The 17,989-nt window shown below is 42.5% G+C and overlaps 1 protein-coding gene across 1 annotated transcript in view; it reads right to left on the bottom strand.

Moving 5' to 3' along the window:
* Positions 1–2,280: 2,280 nt before the first annotated feature.
* LOC142012673 (cilia- and flagella-associated protein 337-like) overlaps positions 2,281–17,989 on the bottom strand; it is a 63,741-nt gene continuing 48,032 nt past the window's right edge. Inside the window, exons 22-28 of the mRNA XM_074993329.1 lie at positions 15,021–15,162; positions 14,870–14,909; positions 13,148–13,236; positions 11,930–12,093; positions 11,263–11,354; positions 8,434–8,636; positions 2,281–2,403 (exon numbers count right to left, since the gene is read on the bottom strand). Of these exons, the coding sequence (XP_074849430.1) occupies positions 2,375–2,403; positions 8,434–8,636; positions 11,263–11,354; positions 11,930–12,093; positions 13,148–13,236; positions 14,870–14,909; positions 15,021–15,162 (759 nt within the window). The 3' untranslated portion in view covers positions 2,281–2,374. The remainder of the gene's footprint in view (positions 2,404–8,433; positions 8,637–11,262; positions 11,355–11,929; positions 12,094–13,147; positions 13,237–14,869; positions 14,910–15,020; positions 15,163–17,989) is intronic.

Here is a 17,989-nt window from a genome sequence, read left to right as displayed (position 1 = left end):
GAAACTCTATCCCAGACTGTCCTGTAGTTCTTCCAGAGTAACTATCAATATAAATTGAATTGGAGGGTTGAAGTGGTCTTGACAAACTACAGAACAGAAGACACAATATTGTCTTTACTCGAAAAACGAGAATGATCAATTATATAAAGATGTACTGGTAAATAAATCACAGCAGCAACAGCAATAGTGACGTAACACAAAAATCTGAAGCTAGTAAGTTATCTTTTTGTTCTTAGATACCGGTAGGTTTCCTGCACTAAAATGTGTTCAGAAGCAGTCTGGGAACCTGAATCATGCTCAAAAATGTAACATGAAACTTTCCATCATTTTGAGAAAAGGGAGTAAACTTTACCACTTTTGTGTTGAAGACTATATACACTAAAATCTTGATTGTAAGTTTTATTCCCAGAAATGAAAAATTGACCCTATTTAAATTTGTGGTCATTATGAAATAGTGTGGAAAAATGTATTTAACTCTTGCTGGTGTTAACATTTCCCCTATATATACAGTATTTCCTTTTCCTAAATTAAATGACTGTATAGTCCAGTATTACAGTCCACTAGTATCTGGCGGGTTTTTCTTCAGCAATACTGACTAGTATTCCAAACTGTTGCCGAGTAGGTTTAAACAAAACGTATACCCAGATGTCACCCCAAAAGCCAATAATGCGTAACAAGCTGCCATAATAGATTATCTTCTGAATATAAGAAAATAAGCTGGAAGGTAACAGTTCATCAAGGGAAAAATACCTGTTTAGGAGAGGCCTTAAGAACAAAGGCCTTTTTCTAAAAAGATGCCATAAAATTTTTGAAATATTTGTAGTTTTCATATTGACTGTTAACTGCTTTTAAACATGAAAGTGTGAAAGAAGGATGATCTTAATATATTAAGTATGAATATAAGGAAAATACTTGAAGGGTTGTGCAAATATGATCTTAAACTTTCAAAGTTCCTGTGTATTGCAAAACTTTGTAGAGTATTCCAAACACTTTCTCCTACTAACTTGTGCTCTCTCTCAATCTTTAAGTTGATAATGGTAACAGTCTGCAAAAAAAAAAAAAAAAAAATTTAGGATGTTCTTGGACAGATTATTTAACACCAGTTCAATTCCTAGATTTATTCAATGAGTAGTAGTTGGGTTACCAGGAGTTACTTTTACTGGGCAATCGGGTTAAAACTTGCTGTCTCCAATTTTGAAACATTCAAAAGTGCATTTCGGATATTAAGCTATCCTTGTTTCACATACTAACAGGCAGTCTTACACTAGCATAAATTTTGAACAGCATCTGAAATTCCACAAACTGTTTTGTAATGAGGCTATTATTCAGAATAGCTTTTATACTGATATATTGGCACACTTGCCAGTCTTGAGAAGAACAAAGCTCTCATCTTAGTGTGATTAGCGTGAAGCACATAATGGGTACATAATACTACATGCCTTAGAATACCAGTAGTAAAGCATTTGGATTCTCCTACCCTTAGTTTGTGTTTATTCAATGAAAACAGAAGATAGCTAGAATGTTACAAATGCTAACCTTGATATTTTTATAGTAATCCACACATCTGATCTGTTGCTGAAAGACCACATCAGTTTGGGTTTTTTTTTTTTTTGGCTTGTTTGTTTTTCCTGCAAGGGAAACGAAGGTGCAAGAGTACCTTTAAAAAGGGCACGGACTTTCTAGATCCAGTGGAAGCCCAAGTTTCATGGGTGAGGAAAGTATTTTTTTTAAATGGACGGAGAATCACTTCCAAGAATGATCTTGATTAAGGTTTGATAGTAACTTAGTGGAAAAACTTTAAACATATTGGTTAATAGAATTTGATTCTTTACTAGTTTGATCAAACAAATCAGAGCTTTGGCTGACAGTTTATTATAGAGTCATGAAAATAGCTAGTTGCTTAGTTCAAAACTTTTTTGTAGCTTACTGGCTTTTTAAATGTAGATTTGCATCAGTTTGAGAAACACTAGCAAGAGCTCTTCTTTTTTAAGCTCTGCTTCACAATCAAACATGTCCATTGCTTGATTCTAGATACAATTATTTTATGAAAAGAAAATGAGCTGGAAAAAAATTGGTATTGGTTTCCCAACTTCTGGTTAACCACACACACTGATTCTACAGCTCTCTTCCTTTGTCATTTATTATCCCTTTGATTATCTTGGCCATTTTATTCTGGCACCAATACAAGTTGCTGAATAGGATTAGAGAAGAGATCCCCTCTTCTTCCCAAATTCATGAATTCTTATTTGGTAGTTAAAGCACCAAGCTCTTCTGTGCATACCTGAAACTTACAGCAAGAAACTCAAGGGTCCTGTAACATACTTCACACTTCTTTTGAAGCACCATGTCTGTTTGAAGGTAGCAGACTGAGCAATCAACAAAGATGAAGCTGAGATTTATTATCTGTGAATGACAATTGGACCTCAATGGCACATACACGCCTGTTAAAATTATATACAATGTGGAGTAGTTTGATACTTATGAGTGAAAGGAGATTGTTAGTCTAGCTGTCAACCTATGGCTTTAGCTGTTACTTTTTCAAGCCACTGACCCATGGTTTCCCTTATAGTCAAATTTACTATATGCTGAGCAGAAATCAGGCTTATTTTCCACTAACATCTCACTCACACCTGCTTTGCTTTACTGTGTATGGGCTGTTGTGTGTTATGAATGTGACACCTTCCTTTTGTGTACCTTCTCCCTTTGATATTAAAGTATCCCACTTTGCCTGGGTTTAAGCTTTTAACTTCCATTTCCTATCTCAGCCCTCTTCAGTCATCTTTACCTCTCTCCCACTGAGATTCTACATTGCTTCAAGTTCATTTTTAAGACTATTCTCTGTTTTTGAAAGGCACTGAATTAACCCTTTAAAGCAAAGTTCTCTGCAACAGGCAGTGACAGTACTGTGCAAATGCAACTGCAAGTTTCCTTATGCTGCTAAATATCCTTTGAGAGAAATGTTGCTACTTAAATGTTAGTACCTTTCATAGTACGTTAAATTTCTAAAGAGCTATGCATCAAAACAGTGGTTCTAACTCCCCCTGAAAAAATTTCCTACAGAATATAGAAATAGTAAATCCTGCTACAAGGATAAAATACTATTTAAAGGTTGTTTTTCATTAGTTTTTGAAATATTTTTCACTTGACCACCGAACATCTGGAATGTAAATATTAGTCTTATTGTGCTTTAGAAGAATATTTAATTTTTTTCTTAAAGGTAATTTTGGTCTATACCCAACAATCCAATAGCAACAAAGGTGGGTAAAATAACTAGCATAATTCATTTACTGTTGCATGTAATTGTTAATGTTACATACACTGCCTCATGAATGTTTTCTTCTTGCTCGGGTTTTATTGGTTTGGTACAATTGGTCTGATGGAACAATTGCAAAAACTCCCTGTTTCATCTAGCAACGCAATGTAGAAACCATTGCAATGTGATGACTTGCAGAGTACATTTTAAAATTGAAAATTAAGTTTGAATTCATTAAAACTAGCCACCAAGTCAAAAGTGCTGAAAGTTGTAGTTGTGGTTCATAAGATAATGGTCATTGGATATTGCATATTTGTCATTTTTATTCTAAACGTATCTTCAGCAGGCAGGAGGAATGTGTGAAACTTGAATAGACTTACAGCAGTGTTTAAAGTATGGAAAATGTTTACTATGTATGTAAATTACATCTTTATATTAGTGATAGATCATGTGCAAATTGACAAATACTTCAATTTATTTTTGAATGGCAACTCAGATTGAGGTTATGTATAATTTATAATAAATATATATAAACCTGCTACTTGAACCATAATCATGCCCAGCTGAGATTTTCTTATGGTGACTCTTGCTCTAACTCAAATTCTGTTCAAGTTTTTTTCCCTGCTTGCATAAATATTTGTAGGACTGATGGATTCATTTTGTTTAACAGTGACACATTGAGTGTGTTTTTAAAAAAAAAAAAAAAAAAAAAAAAGTGAAACAATAGGATATTGCTGATTTTGTGCAGCTTAAAATATAGAAGAGTAACTTTTATGTTTCTATCCTGGTTCTTTCCCCCCCACCCCGAAAAGAAGTGTTGGGAAAAATGCAAGCCATTTTAAGTTGCTAGCCTGTAGAGTAAGATACTGTATTTAAACCAAAAATGACTGTCTGTCACTTATACTAAATGTAATTTCACTACATTTCAGAGGCACCACTACTGCACAAACGACAGCAGTAAAAAACAGTGGCATGTTAACTGGCACTTCAAAGGAATATAATCATATTTAGAACATATTAAGTGAATAAGGAGGAGGCAAGTTATCTTACTGAGTCCTTCATAAGCAAAGTGAAAATAAGTAATGTGTCACAAGTGGTCTGAAATGTACAAGACATTTTAGTACAAGTAACATGCAAACTCAGTAGAACAGATTAGAGAGCTTTAGTTTTGTTGAGTTTACACTGCCTTAGTCACATGCTGTTACAGCAACAGAACCATATTTGAAAAATTCCTTCAAACATTAACTGCAACTCATAAGACACCTCATTATGAACAACTAGATTCAAGTTGTTCCTTAACTGTGTGTAATGCTTCATGTGATTATTGCATATTATTTTTCAATAGTAGTACTCAGCTTTAGTGCATTATCCCTATTTTAGAGGAAATGGAGGCACAGATGAAATGAGTATGTTGGATAAGTCTGTGTAACTCCTTCCTGCATTAATTAATTAATCCACATTAATTAGAACAGCTTTAGATACATTATCACTGTTATATAGAATCTTACACCATTTTTGTTTAGTGAACCAGCTGGCTGCTTCATACAGTGTGTAATAGCCTATTTAGCAGATAGGGAGTTCATTGAACCCAGGCCTTGATGTCGTGTATAAACACTAGCCCCCGGGGATCCTGAAGCTTCATACCACCGTGACCCCTTTCTGAAAACAACCTAGTTCTTGATGAAAGTCTGATATATGGTGTTTTGCACTTACACCATTGAAACTTGGAGAAACATGAGGTAAAAATTCCTCCTACTTAAGTTAAACCTTTCAGAAAACGGAAAATTAGCATACTCTCTCAGCATCCTCTGACTCTTCTGTCTCATTTATTGATCTAGCAGTCCACTCAGCTGGTGCTTAGCGCATATGTTGATGACTTTATCATTTTATATCTGAGTACTGTATATCCTTTGCACCCATGCAACAACGAGTTCAAAACAAAGATCCAGTGGTAAGTGTAGGCAGTGAACAGAAGCAGCACAGGAGCATTATTCTAGATATTAAACTTGAAATAAGGCATACCAAAATGGTGAATGGGCTGTTACATACAACATCACATGAAACTTCCTCCTCTAAGGGGGTGTACAACTGTGAAGAATGCCAAAGATATGGGTGGGGGGGGGAGAGAAGCAAAACTTTGTTTAAAGCACTCTGAGGTGGTTTAAAAACGTATTTTGTTAGGTTCATTTCTTTACATGTTTAAAATGCTTTAAATATATATATGGTAGTGGCAAGTAAAAATTCTGCACATAGGATAAAAATGTATGTTAAGATCACTTTAAGCAATATTTAAAATGTAAGGTATGGTAAAGGGGAGTGGGGCACATTAGGGTTTAAATGGTCACAGGCAAATTTATGCTCTTACAGTTCTTATTCTCCTCTAATTATACTATTTCTTATGGGGAAAAATTTCTCATTATACATGGTTTCATTTTAAGTTGCAACTTTACAGTTGCTCTCCCTGATGTAGACTAAGGCCCCGCTGTACTAAAAGCCAGGAGGGAATTGAAGCCTGAATCCACCAGAACTCTCCATCTGAGGGAAAAGAGGAAAAATAGCCTGAGCTCTACTCTTCAGGACCGAAGTTTAGGCTTCACAGCAACCCTATTAAAAAGGGACATGACTGACAGTTTGAAAACTGTTTCTAGCCAATGACCAGAAGATGTAGCATTACTGGATTTTCTGAATATCAGTAATACACACAGCATAAGCTCTAAAAGCTTTGGTGACAAATAGAGAATGTTCATTTGACTAGGCACAAGCAAGATTTAGGTGAGAAATATAAACAGAAGCCACAACTTTTAGGCTGCCTGTTTGCACAAAAATGTACCTTGATTTTAGTTGCTTATCCGTCAGTAGCCACAGAACTAGACTAACACATGCACTTTCTTAAATCCATGAGTAATGGTCACATTAAAAGATGATTTGTTTTCTTCCTTTCTTGATGGGTTTAACAAGCATACAAAAACATCTCTATGACTATACACTTGTTTAGAATCAAAGAATTAGCTACAGTATTTAATGCCAGAATAAGCAGTTGCAAAGACTTAAATCCACAAAATGTAATGCTGAGATTACTCATTGGTTGAAGGAATCCTTATACTCCCTCTAGCTAATCCCCCTGTTCAGTCTGACTCTGAATAGGTGCTGGTAATTTTAATGGGAAAATGGGATAGTCCCTAAGCAGAGCTAGAGTCATCCTGAAAAACTGGACTGAAGACTATGGATTGGTCTGGGTTTTTTAGGACATGGCATCTACTTTTATCACAATAAGAAATGTGGCTCCTCCCACTTCATCTCTCTTCCTTTAATCAAATGGGCTCTGCCATGCTCTATTCACTTAGCTGGTAGAGGGAAACACTTGTTTTTTTCCCCTTTGCTTCTAATAAGTTTTTGTTTTAGCTTAATGACTTCTTTATTGCAGTCTTCACCAAGAAGTTTGCAGGAATACCTAACAGGGTGAATGCTAGTAGGAAAGGAGTAGGCTTAGAAGATTTAAAAAAAAATTTCATAGAAAAATTAGATGGCTTGAAGTCACCAGGGCCTGATGAAATGCTTCCTAGAGTACTCAATCAGCTGATAGAGGAGGTAACAGAACCTTTAGCTAGCATCTTTGAAAAGCCTTGGAAGTCAGAGATTCCAGAATCTGGAAAAGGGCAAATATAAAAGAACCACCCAGCAAACTGCAGATCAGAGCAGTTTAACTTCTGTGCCAGAAAAGATAACATAGCAAGTAATCAAGGAATTCATCTGCTGGGGCTGGGGGCAGTGAGCTTTTGAGTGCACTTACTTGCATTAATTAGTTAAGAGCAACTCAAAATCACTCACTTTGAAGGTTTACTGTACCCTAAGGTTACAAAGAGAAGAGAGAACAATTTTTCTCCTTGGCCTCTGAGGATAGGACAAGGCACAATGGGCTTTAACTGCACCAAGGGAGGTTTAGGTGGGACATTAACCACCCTGACAGTTGTCAAGTTTTTCCTAAACACTAGAATAAATTGTCTAGGGAGGTTGTGAAATCTCCATCACTGGAGATACTGAAGAGCAGGTTAGATGAACATCCCTGATAGGTGTCTTACACAGTGCTTGGTCTTGCTGTGAGGACAGGGGACTGGACTCAATGACCTCTCGAGGTCCCTTCCAGTTTAGTGTTCTATAGGCTTTTATTAATTCAGTCCACAAACCAAAACACTTGAAAGACAGTTGTCTTTCAAAATTAGTCTTGCTTCCCTCATGTTTAATTTCATCGGGCCTCTATGTTGAGGTTGCGGATTCTCAAGTTCAGAATGTCTGAATACCAGCTTAATAGGAGTCAGTCTTTCTGCCATAGTATAAAGTAACAACTGTAACAGTCCTTGAGGAACTTTTCAGAGTACTATGAGTATGGTGCTGTGTCTGGAGGCAGCATTGAGTACGTAGCTGGGATAAGTGCTTTTGTTATACTGCAGTTTCATATGTGTAGGGTGTACTGTGCTTTAACAAAACGTATTATAGAACAGGCAGGGATCTCGAGAGGTCATCAAGTCCAGTCCACTGCACACTCATGGCAGGACCAAGCTGTACGTTGTGTACAGTGCCTAAGTTAGCAGAAGTGAACAAACAGTATATCACTACACGTAAGTTCTTTATTGCAAGTTTCATAACTTTAATTGTTCATTTAAAATGTTATGTACAGACTAACCACATATAAGTATTTGTGACAAATGAAAGTTTGGCTGAAGTATTTTGATTTTTGCACAACAGTTGGAGAATTAAACAAACAAATTTCCATTACAGAAAGACTGTCATTCATCCCCCATATTGTCCATTATACGGATTTGCTGAAATGGACTCCTAGCCTAGAATGATGGGGTTTGGGCTTTGTGGTGTTCGGGAGGCACTTGAGACAATGGGACTTGGAAAGGGCTCGAGCTTTGGACACCCCCAGGGTTTTGTGGACTAATTTTTGTCAGATGGGGCTCGCAGTGGAATGAAGATTGAAAATACCTGGTCTAAAGCTATGCTAGAAAGCAAAGAAATCTAGGTTGCCTGCTAAAGCCACAGCTGCTTCACTAAAACCATTTCAAGGAGTAGAGAAGGTGAGTAGTAGGAGCTGAAAAATTGCATAAAGGCCTAAGACTCTTACATGTCATTTTAAAAGAGAGCCAGATGCGGGGGCTGATGCTTTGTGAAGAACTTGCCTTTTGTTTGTTGCCATGTTGGGAGGTCAGCATCTGCCTCAGATACATGTTGGATTGCCAGACCGTCTGGATCATTACATTCTGTTAGACTCAGTTTATGGAAGGTGGCTGGCACATACGTTAACTCACAAAGCGGGAGGCAATGGTATGTTGTTAGTGCTCTGGTTTCTTGTTTAATGGACTTGAGTTGAGAATGACGTGCTCTGAAAGACAAGATGAGAGGCAAACAAATGCAGATGATTATGCAATTACTTTTAAAAAGGAAAGGAAACACTGAGTGACTTCTCTCTCAAAATTTTGATTTCCAACATCTGTTTGTCCCCAACAAAAATGCCTTGTCTTAGTGTCTTCAAAACAGGCCAAACCCTACAGTTCCACTCCATGCTGCACTTAGGAGCACATACTGTACTGTGTTCTTCTGTCTCCACTAGGCTAGTTGCACCTGAAACTGCTTTTAAAGAGGCCCAGCTTCTGTTCATGGCAGTGACAAGGAAACTAAGGCAGGGGGTCCAGGATTTGGGGTGGGGTGGTATGTGTTTTCCATGTAGCAGAAGCTGTTCCTTTAGTTAAGTGCAACTGAGATGTGTAGAGCAAACAAGTATCCTATCATTTCACAGTGACAACTTTAGACACTGGTCTATTTATCAAACAGTTGCAAGTGAAAAAAGTTGAGGGGGTGATCTTGTTCCCCCATTTAAATTTATGCTATCCTGTCTGCACTCAAATTCTGTGCTAGAGCCAGAATCATTTAGAACCTCTTGTGGTGCTGGCTTCTTCTGCAAGGGCAGCACCTCTTTACTCATCCCTTTCCTCTCATGTTATCAGAGCCATTTCCCCTACGAGCGCTCTCATTGTACTGCCTGCTGTAATATTTACAGTTCCACATCTTGTATGCTTTGCCTTCCCCATGACTGGTGAATTCACAAACACATGGGTTCTTAGACAGGATTATACATTCTTGTTCACACATCCTTTGTTGTTCAGCCATAAGTACGTTACAAGAGATCTTTTCCATTTGACATACTTGAGTTATTTAGAAAACAGCAGCTATACACGCTTTGTTTGCAAAGCAAAATGGGGCTTATGGGGGGAGACTTGGAGGGTTGAGGTGCTTAACTGTCTGGTTAAGGGCCCATGACCTAAAAAAGTCATATTCAAATTCTTCAGTGTTACCTAACTCTGTACATGGCTAAACTCCCTATACTCTGTTTCCATTGGGAAAGTGAGGCCCTGGTGGCCTGGAAGGACAAACTGATTTTCCATTGGCTAACTCCACTAAATTTCTTCCAGGGGGCAGGAGCACAGTAGCCCCAGTTCTGACACTACTAAAGCCACAACTGGATTGCCAAACTTGCCCCCTGATCCTGTAGACCTGCTCAGAAGCCATTATACAGCACATCTACAGGATGAGGCCCTTCATAAAGCACAGCCAGAGCTCCTGGGAAGAGACTTGAGCTGAGCTCTACCTTGAAAATGAGTGTTCTAATCATTGGGTTATGTCATACGCTCAGCCCCACTGAGTAATGACTTCACACACAGTGGAACTTCAACAGGAGTAACTGATGTGGGTATCTCACTCTCTCAACCCAGGGGTTAGGCTGCTAGTCCTGGTTTTAACTCCCTGTTCCACCTCCAAGCACCAGGATTTCCCACATACTGAATGAGTGTGGTAGTTCCTCTGGGCTATTGTGCAGAAAGCGGGGGGGTGGGGGGCACCACCTCCACTTTTCTAGATGAAGTACTGACCTGGTTTAGGAGAGAGCAAGTGGCTGTGAAATGCAAGCAGTGAGATGCCTCCCTTTGAGAGATGGAGCAAAGGCCACATCCCTCCCTGTACTTTGTGCTGGTGAGATTAGGTGTCTCTCTGCCCCGCAGTGCTGAGTTTGTCATTCTTCCCTTCCTCTGTGCCCTGCCTAATCTAACTCCACCCCTCCACTGCAAGGGGAGCCTGGTGCTATACATTCTACTGGACAGCAGGTTTCCTAGGAGTTAGGTGCTGTAACACTTTGCCTGTTTGCATGGGTTTCTATGGCAGCTAGCTGGCAGCATTTGTGTACTGGAGAAATTCTGTTTCTTCTGGGTCACAAGGAGCTCAGAATGCTGCAGAAGCAGGTTCTGCTTTTTTGGGAAGGAAGTTTTCCACTATCATCTCTCAAACTCAAGAACTGGTGTAGATTCCTTAAAGGGAAAAGTCACAACTGAGCCAGGTCCTCTCCCACAGGAGCAGAAAGGGATGAAAGGATCCAAGAGATGAGACAACTCTCATCAAGGAAGTAAGCCACTACAGGTTACACCTCTGAAATCTGGGACTCTGGTCTGGCAACAGCTGTGGACTGACAGGACCATGCATCTTCTAGGACCAGGGGGCTGCTGGCTCTGCTGAGTGTGGAACCTGGCAGGGCTGGCATCCAGTAGCCTAGCCAAAGCCAGCATCTGTGAGGCACAGGCCAACATCCCTATGGCTGGGGCCAGCATCAAGCAGCCTGGATAGGGCCAAGGCCAGAACTAAAGTAGAGCTGGCAGCAGGGAAAGGTGGGTGGCTGGAGGTAGTGGACCTTCCTGGTCCAGCAATTTTCCTTGTCCAGGACCAGTCAGGTCCCAAGGGTGCCCAATCAGACAAGTCTAACGTGTAGTAGCTTTTCATATGTAAAACATTCTCCCCACCCACAACAAGGGTAAGCAAAAGGAGGGGAACCTGCCCACACCCACAGGGATGACAGAGATGGAGATTTCTCTCTCTCTCTCTCTCACGCACGCGTGCTAGCATGACTCAGGGTGTTATCCACTACAAACGTCTCAGATGCTCCTGAAATCAATGAAGGTGTGTACCTGCGCTTTGACTTTGCAGTCTGCCTTTGCTTCAGTTCTGCCATTTCATCATCTATTATCAGGTTGAAAGGTGAAGCCACTTGCCTATCAGGCTAAACAATGAGAAAGTTATTGATCACATTTGACAGTACCTGCAGCTGTATCAATGCTAGTACAATTTCATGCACATGGTTTTCATCCATGCAGCTGCAGATATGAAGCAAAAACTTTGGGTCACATTCTAGAGAAGGCTAACAGGGTTACAGCTGTGTCATAGAAGGGGATGACAAATGAAAAAGGAAAGTCCCAAAGTCCAGGCTGCACTTGCAGGCCTGATTGTTAGGAAGGGCAGAAAAATATCACTGACCCCTCCCCATCAATATGAGCAAGTTTGAGGTGGAGCCAGTGAGGTACAAATGTGTAGTACCACGTAACAATTTCAGTCTTTTAGGAGCAGGAAGAAACCAGTATTTAAGGAGGAATCTCTTTTCTGCTGATCATCCCTGTGTTCAAGTTACTTTACTGACACTTGTCACTATCTAAACACTTTCCAATCCTAAAACTGCACTTTGAGTACAATCATAAGCCTCTGCTGCTGCATGCATTGGCCTGCTGAGAAATGGAATCTTCTTTTCTCCACAACAAGCAGAGTAACAAAGTCAGTCAATAGAAATAATTGTCTTCCCACCTCTGTGCTGTTTGCGTCATCTTCCCTTCCTGTGGCACAGCTTGGTTTTACTGCCAAGCCTTGCTCAGCACACATAGCTGGAGTAGTGCAGCTGTCTGGATTAGGTCCTTGCTTCCAGGAGACTTTATCCTTGATGTTCCACAGATCTTTTTGACCAAATGTACCTAACAATAAAAACAAAAAAAGAAGTGAGACCATGGTAAAAGCTCCTGGCTGCGCGTCCTACAGTACAGCTTCCATCACCACCATCATCCTAGGAATTTAATCGATTTTGAGACCTGGAGGGACGATTAGACCATGTGGTCTGAGCTCCTATAGAATAGGTACCAAATTTCACTTCCTTACCCCTCTAACTTGTTTCTAACTAAAGCAGATCCTCCAGAAAAGCCTCCAATTTTGATAGGTTTGCCAATGATTGGTGTCGTCTTATCACCTTACTTGTCAGTTTGTTCCAGTGATTAACACAGATTTTTAATCATGAGCTTAATCAGTGGCAAAATACATGTCTGATTTATGACTTCCTTACAGGCAAAAGGGGAACGTTCATAACCCTCTGCTTTTCTAACTGCTGACCCTCAATGGTCAAAGGCCGAGCCACTTAAGGAACAGGGGACAGGACATTAACCCACCTCCTTTGTGTTTGAGTCCTGTTGCTTTCACACAAACAGGGTCCTGTGCAGAGCCGTCCTGTATTCTGGTTCAGGATGGCTGCCCCAGTCCCCACATTTTGCCCCTTCATCCCACCTGCGGCAGCTGCCCTAACTGTCCTAGAGACAGGATACTCCCCCCATGTTGACATTAGCTTGAGATGCCCAAAGAGGCTTGGGGGGTTACCTGAGCGGGCATGGCAGTAGGGGTCAGAGCCGCCTCCTCCCTGCATTCACTTTGCTGACAGCAGCGGCAGGCAGTTGTCCAACCCAGCAGGCTGCTGATCTTCCAGGTAGGGCATCCTGCCTCCCACAATGCCAGTGGGGGGTGATGCTGCTGCTGTCCCACACCAGACTCCTTGGGTCATGTCTATCAGGGGACGGGAGCTTCAGGGTAGAGGTACAATGGGGGCAGAGCAGCAAAGGGACCTGGGGGGGTTTTCCCAGGCCCTGCACCCCCTTAAGACAAGTGTGATCCTGTGAATGACTGGCTCACAGAGACTGTAGTTTGATCCTCATTAGCAACCATCTCAGAATATGGTGGGTTGTTTCCATCCTGTTAGTCTCTTACCTACATGTTCCCCTTCTAGGCTCCACAGCCTCACTGTGCAGTCCACGGATGAGGTGAGAAGCAACTGATGTTCACTCACCAGGATGACACTGCTCCATCAGAAGAGAAAAGGAGATACTGACATTGTCACAGTAAGGGCTTGTCTACACAATATGTCTACATGACCTGCAAATCACGCCCTGAGCTGCAGTGCAGCTGAAGCTCTGCAAGCATCCTGTTATCACTCTTACATTTTCTTTCACCCTCTTCCTGAGCCAGCTTTCCTTTGTTCCACATGCAGACCTTAAAAAGACCTGCTGCTAAATCTGACTCTCAGCTGTGCAATGAGCTTGAAATAGAACAGGTTCTCCCATCTGTTTCCAAATGTATAATAATATGAGTATCAACAAACTAGCAGGCTAAACAAAACCAGCACTGAAGCAAATTCAAAAAACCAAAGCACTGAAATTATCCTCCATCTGGAAAACTTTAGCCTCTCACATTAGCCACCATCACACGCTCAACTCTATGTACAAATGAGTTCCTCCTCCTCCCTGTCTGATGCCGACCTCCATCCATTGGTCTCTTCCTAGCTAAGGTGCCTCTGCACTGCTCTGTATCCTCCATCTTTCAGCCCCTTTTAGCCAAACTTCACACTTGCTCATCCAGTCACTACCCATATTGGATTTATTCAGACAAATGAACTCAAAAAGCAAAATTTAAATCTCAAAAGTCTTTCAAAGGACATGGCTCTTACCTTGAAGCCTACATGAACAGGGAGAGTCCTCATTGGATCCTTTTTAGCAGACTGTAGTGGGTCACACTGAGGTTCAGTTTGCAAATACCTGGCTTACAGCTGACTTCCTAACAGCCAGAATCAGCTGTCATATTGGGAATCAGGAACTTGCTATTCCCTCCACACACCAGGTGTGTTTGGTTGGCTCATTTAGCAAGCCTGCCACAGGCAACTACCCCAGCCCCTGTTTTCTCCCACTTTCCTAATATGGAGCAACTCTCATGGAAAGCAGTCCTTAACGGAACAAATTTTTTCTGATTTGTCAACCTCAATTACTATTTTTGGTTCTCTGTTCCTTAAATATTGAGTCTGTTCTGGTATGGCTATGCTCTGACAAAGTGGGTCTGTCCCACGAAAGCTCACCTGATAAATTATTTTGTTAGTCTTTGAAGTGCTACTTGACTGCTTTTTAGTTTTGATAGTATGTAGACTAGCACAGCTTTCTCTCCATTACCAGTCCTTAACAGAGTGACTCCCAGCCAAAAGAAGGTCTTGTGATAGTGTATGAACAAAGAGAGAAGAGAAAGGAACAGAAAAAGGTGGCTATCACAGTACTAGCAGAGTCCCCAGTATCAACATATTTATAAAGGATTTTTCACCTCCAAAGATCGTGGAGATGTCAGCAACACGACACAAATCATGCTACCATTGCAATACAGTCAGCTCTAGGAACAGCTATTATGTAACTATGCCAGCAACTGATTTCCCCATCACCACTCATCTTACACTGCATGAGGAATGTAGCTTGGCAGAATGAAAAAGAATAACTGGAAATTGCCCAGATTAACATCGCTAACCTTGTGAAGAGTACATCAGATATTTAATAACCTCAAATAATTAGCAGCTTGGTTTTATGTTTCCTATGAAAAACTAAGATGGAAGAATACATTTATTGGCAGAAGAGCACATCTCTTCAAGAGATAAGAGCAGACTGAAGTTTATTTTACCTTGTAGCACTGCAGCTATGAGCTCTCCAACTTTGAAGCACTTGAAAAAGGGAAGGGGGAAAACCAAGATACAAATCTGTTAGGCAGCTATCAATGTGTGGCAGAGTGATGGGGCATTGTGACAGAAGGAGGAGGAGAAAGTGGTGCTTACAAGCTGGTGGCTCCTCCTCTGGTCCCTGAAGGGCATATTTTGTGATGTTCCAAAGACAGACGTAACCCAGATGGTCAGCTGCACACAGGAGGAAGTCGTCATCACTGACAGCTATGTCACTGATTGTAGCCCTCTCCTTGGACTGGAAAGCAAAGGAGGAAAGATGCAGCAGTGAATACAATTATCACAAGGGCCTGGCAGCTAAATCCCATTTTGGCAGTGATAAGATAAGCTCTTCATTCGTAATTTAGCTACACAAATACAACGCTCATAAGATGAGAGCAGCAAACACTCCCATAATATACCCCGAAAACAGGTGGCAGGTTAACCGGCCACATGATGCAGAAAGGAAGGGCTTGATTCAGACAGATGTATTTGCAGACTAAAAGTAGAAGCTTGCATATTTCTGTGTCTGAGAATGGGTCCACACTGGAAGCCAAGATGTTATTGTAGCAGGGCAGTTAGGCACAGACATGGTAGCTTCAATCAAGCTAGCACAAGTAACAATAACAGCACAGATGTCATGGCAGAATCTTCAGCTTTAGTTACTAGCCCAAGCCTGACAGGTAACCTGAGTACAAACTCATGTCATTGGCCATTCTGAAATCCTGGCTACCCGGTCTTTTGGCTAAAATCAAATGTAGTATCCAGCAGCAGGGCTGGCGGATGGGTAGCGGTGACCAGGTCGTGGTGGTGGCCGGCACCCCTCATCTCCAAGGCCTTTATCGTTTCAGTCGCCAGAGGGCCAAGAGGGAGATTCTGGAGGTACCTTCAATGTATTGCACTGTCCCTCCAGAGGAACTTCACTCTTATTTTTCGGCCGTTTTTGAGCAGGAGCCCCCCGTGACCAGCCAAAACTGGATTGCCGCCCCCAGCTGCCGAGGGTCGACGCTGATGATGCCCTGGATAGGGACTTTTCGCCCCAGGAGGTGCAGGCCAGACTGCGACAGACTACAAACACAGCCCCGGGAAAGGACGGCATCCAGTATTCCCGCCTTAAACAGCGTGACCCCGGATGTCTGGTCCTTGCCACACTCTTTACCATTTGTAAGCAACTGTGGCGTATCCTGGAAGCAGTCAATGAACGTCCTCCTTTATAAGAAGGGTGACCTTGATGACCCTAGTAATTGGAGGCCTATTGCACCAAGCAGCACTTTTTACAAACTATATGCTAGCTGCTTAGCGACTAGCGTCATGGATTGGGCAGTTCACAGTGGTGCCGTTAGTTCCTTCCAGAAGGGCCTCCTCTCCTGCGAGGGTTGGTACGAGCATAATTTTTTGCTCCAGGCGGCCACTGCAGAGATGAAGAGATCCCAGGGTCAGTGCGCTGTGGCCTGGCTGGATTTGTCCCATGCTTTCAGCTCTGTCCCTCACCATCACATTTTCAACATCCTCGCAGATTTTGGGATTCCAGACGGTTTCTTGACCATCCTCTGTGATTTCTATGAGGGTCATGTCACGACTATCTGTGCCACTGTTGGAGAAACTGCCCCCATCCTTATCTGCCGCGGCGTCAAGCAGAGCTGTCCTCTCAGCCCTATCATTTTTGATCTGGCCATGGAGCTGCTTTTGCGGGCCATCTCCAGTGGTGGGGATGGGCTGGACCTCTTCGGTGCCTGGACTGACATGTTGGCGTATGCAGATGACTGGGTCCTGATTGCTGACAGTGCCAAGGGTCTTCAGCGTATGCTTTACGTCGCTGGCCTGGCTGCTGAATGGATGGGTTTGCGCTTTAATGTAAAGAAATGCGCTTCCCTCCATGTTGACGGCAGTTTGAAGACCTTCGCCAGGCCTACCGTGTTCTCCATCCAGGGCCAGCCCATGGTCCCCCTGGAGGAAGGCAAGTTTTATCAACATCTGGGTACGCCAACGGGGGGTTCGGATTCGAGGCATGCCTGAGGACACTATCCGCAGGATTCTGAAGAATGCCAAGCGCCTCGACGATTCCCTTCTCGCGCCTTGGCAGAAAAATGATGCACGTAATACGTTCCTTATTCCATACATTTCTTTCACCCTTCGAGGCTCTGTGGTCGCCAAGGTCCCCTTGAATAAAGCAGATAAGATCATTCGTCATCTGATCTGGAAGTGGATGCACCTTCCTTCGAGGGCCGCTACGGATATTGTGTACATCTCTAATTGGCAAGGAGGTGCTAACATCCCGCGTATGGGGAACTTGTGTGATGTGGCGGTTATTACCCATGCTTTTCGTTTCCTGACCTATCCGGATTCGAGAATGCGGACCATTACGGAGAACGCTCTGTGGGACGTGGTCCAGAGAAGGATCAGCAGAGCCCCCATGGCTCAAGATTTTGCCATCTACTTGAGCAGTTCCCTCGAGGGTGAGTTTGGGAGGGATGGAGGCGACTTGTCATCTCTCTGGTCGCGTGCCCATAATGCCACTCGTTGTCTGGGCAAGCGGTTTGGTTGCCAGTGGGTTTGGAATGAGGAACGTCGGGAGCTCGGCATCCTGCTTCCCCATGTCACTGCAGAGGGACACATTATTGTCGCTCTGCCTGCCCGGACCTTGTTGGAGAGCCTTTTGAGAGCACTATCCGCCGCCATTATGCTGAGGCCTTATGGAAGAAGCCAAAGCAGGGGAAGGTGTTTGACGTCGCCAGTTGTTAGGATGCCAGTAATCACTTTCTCCGGGCCGGTAACTTTACCTGTTTTGCAGACTGGCGCTTTATCCATCGAGCACACCTTAACTGCGTTACGCTCAATGGCGCTGTCCGCCATGGGATCTGCGATAAAAGGTGTAGGCATTGCAGATATCCACTAGAGACCCTTCCCCACATCCTCTGTGGCTGTACAGTGCATTCCGTGGCCTGGCAACACCGCCACAACGCTATCCAGGACCACCTGGTGAAAGCGCTTCTGCTGACCCTTGGATGCGTTACCGTTGACTCTTCCATCCCTTATACTGATAGCCTCCTGCGGCCGGACATTGTTGTGACAGATGAGGGGTCTAA

This window comes from Carettochelys insculpta, chromosome 4 (genome assembly GCF_033958435.1).
Source record: "Carettochelys insculpta isolate YL-2023 chromosome 4, ASM3395843v1, whole genome shotgun sequence".
NCBI classification, from domain to species: domain Eukaryota; kingdom Metazoa; phylum Chordata; order Testudines; family Carettochelyidae; genus Carettochelys; species Carettochelys insculpta.
Note: the sequence above shows the minus strand (reverse complement) of the source record. Positions and strands in the feature narration are given on the sequence as shown.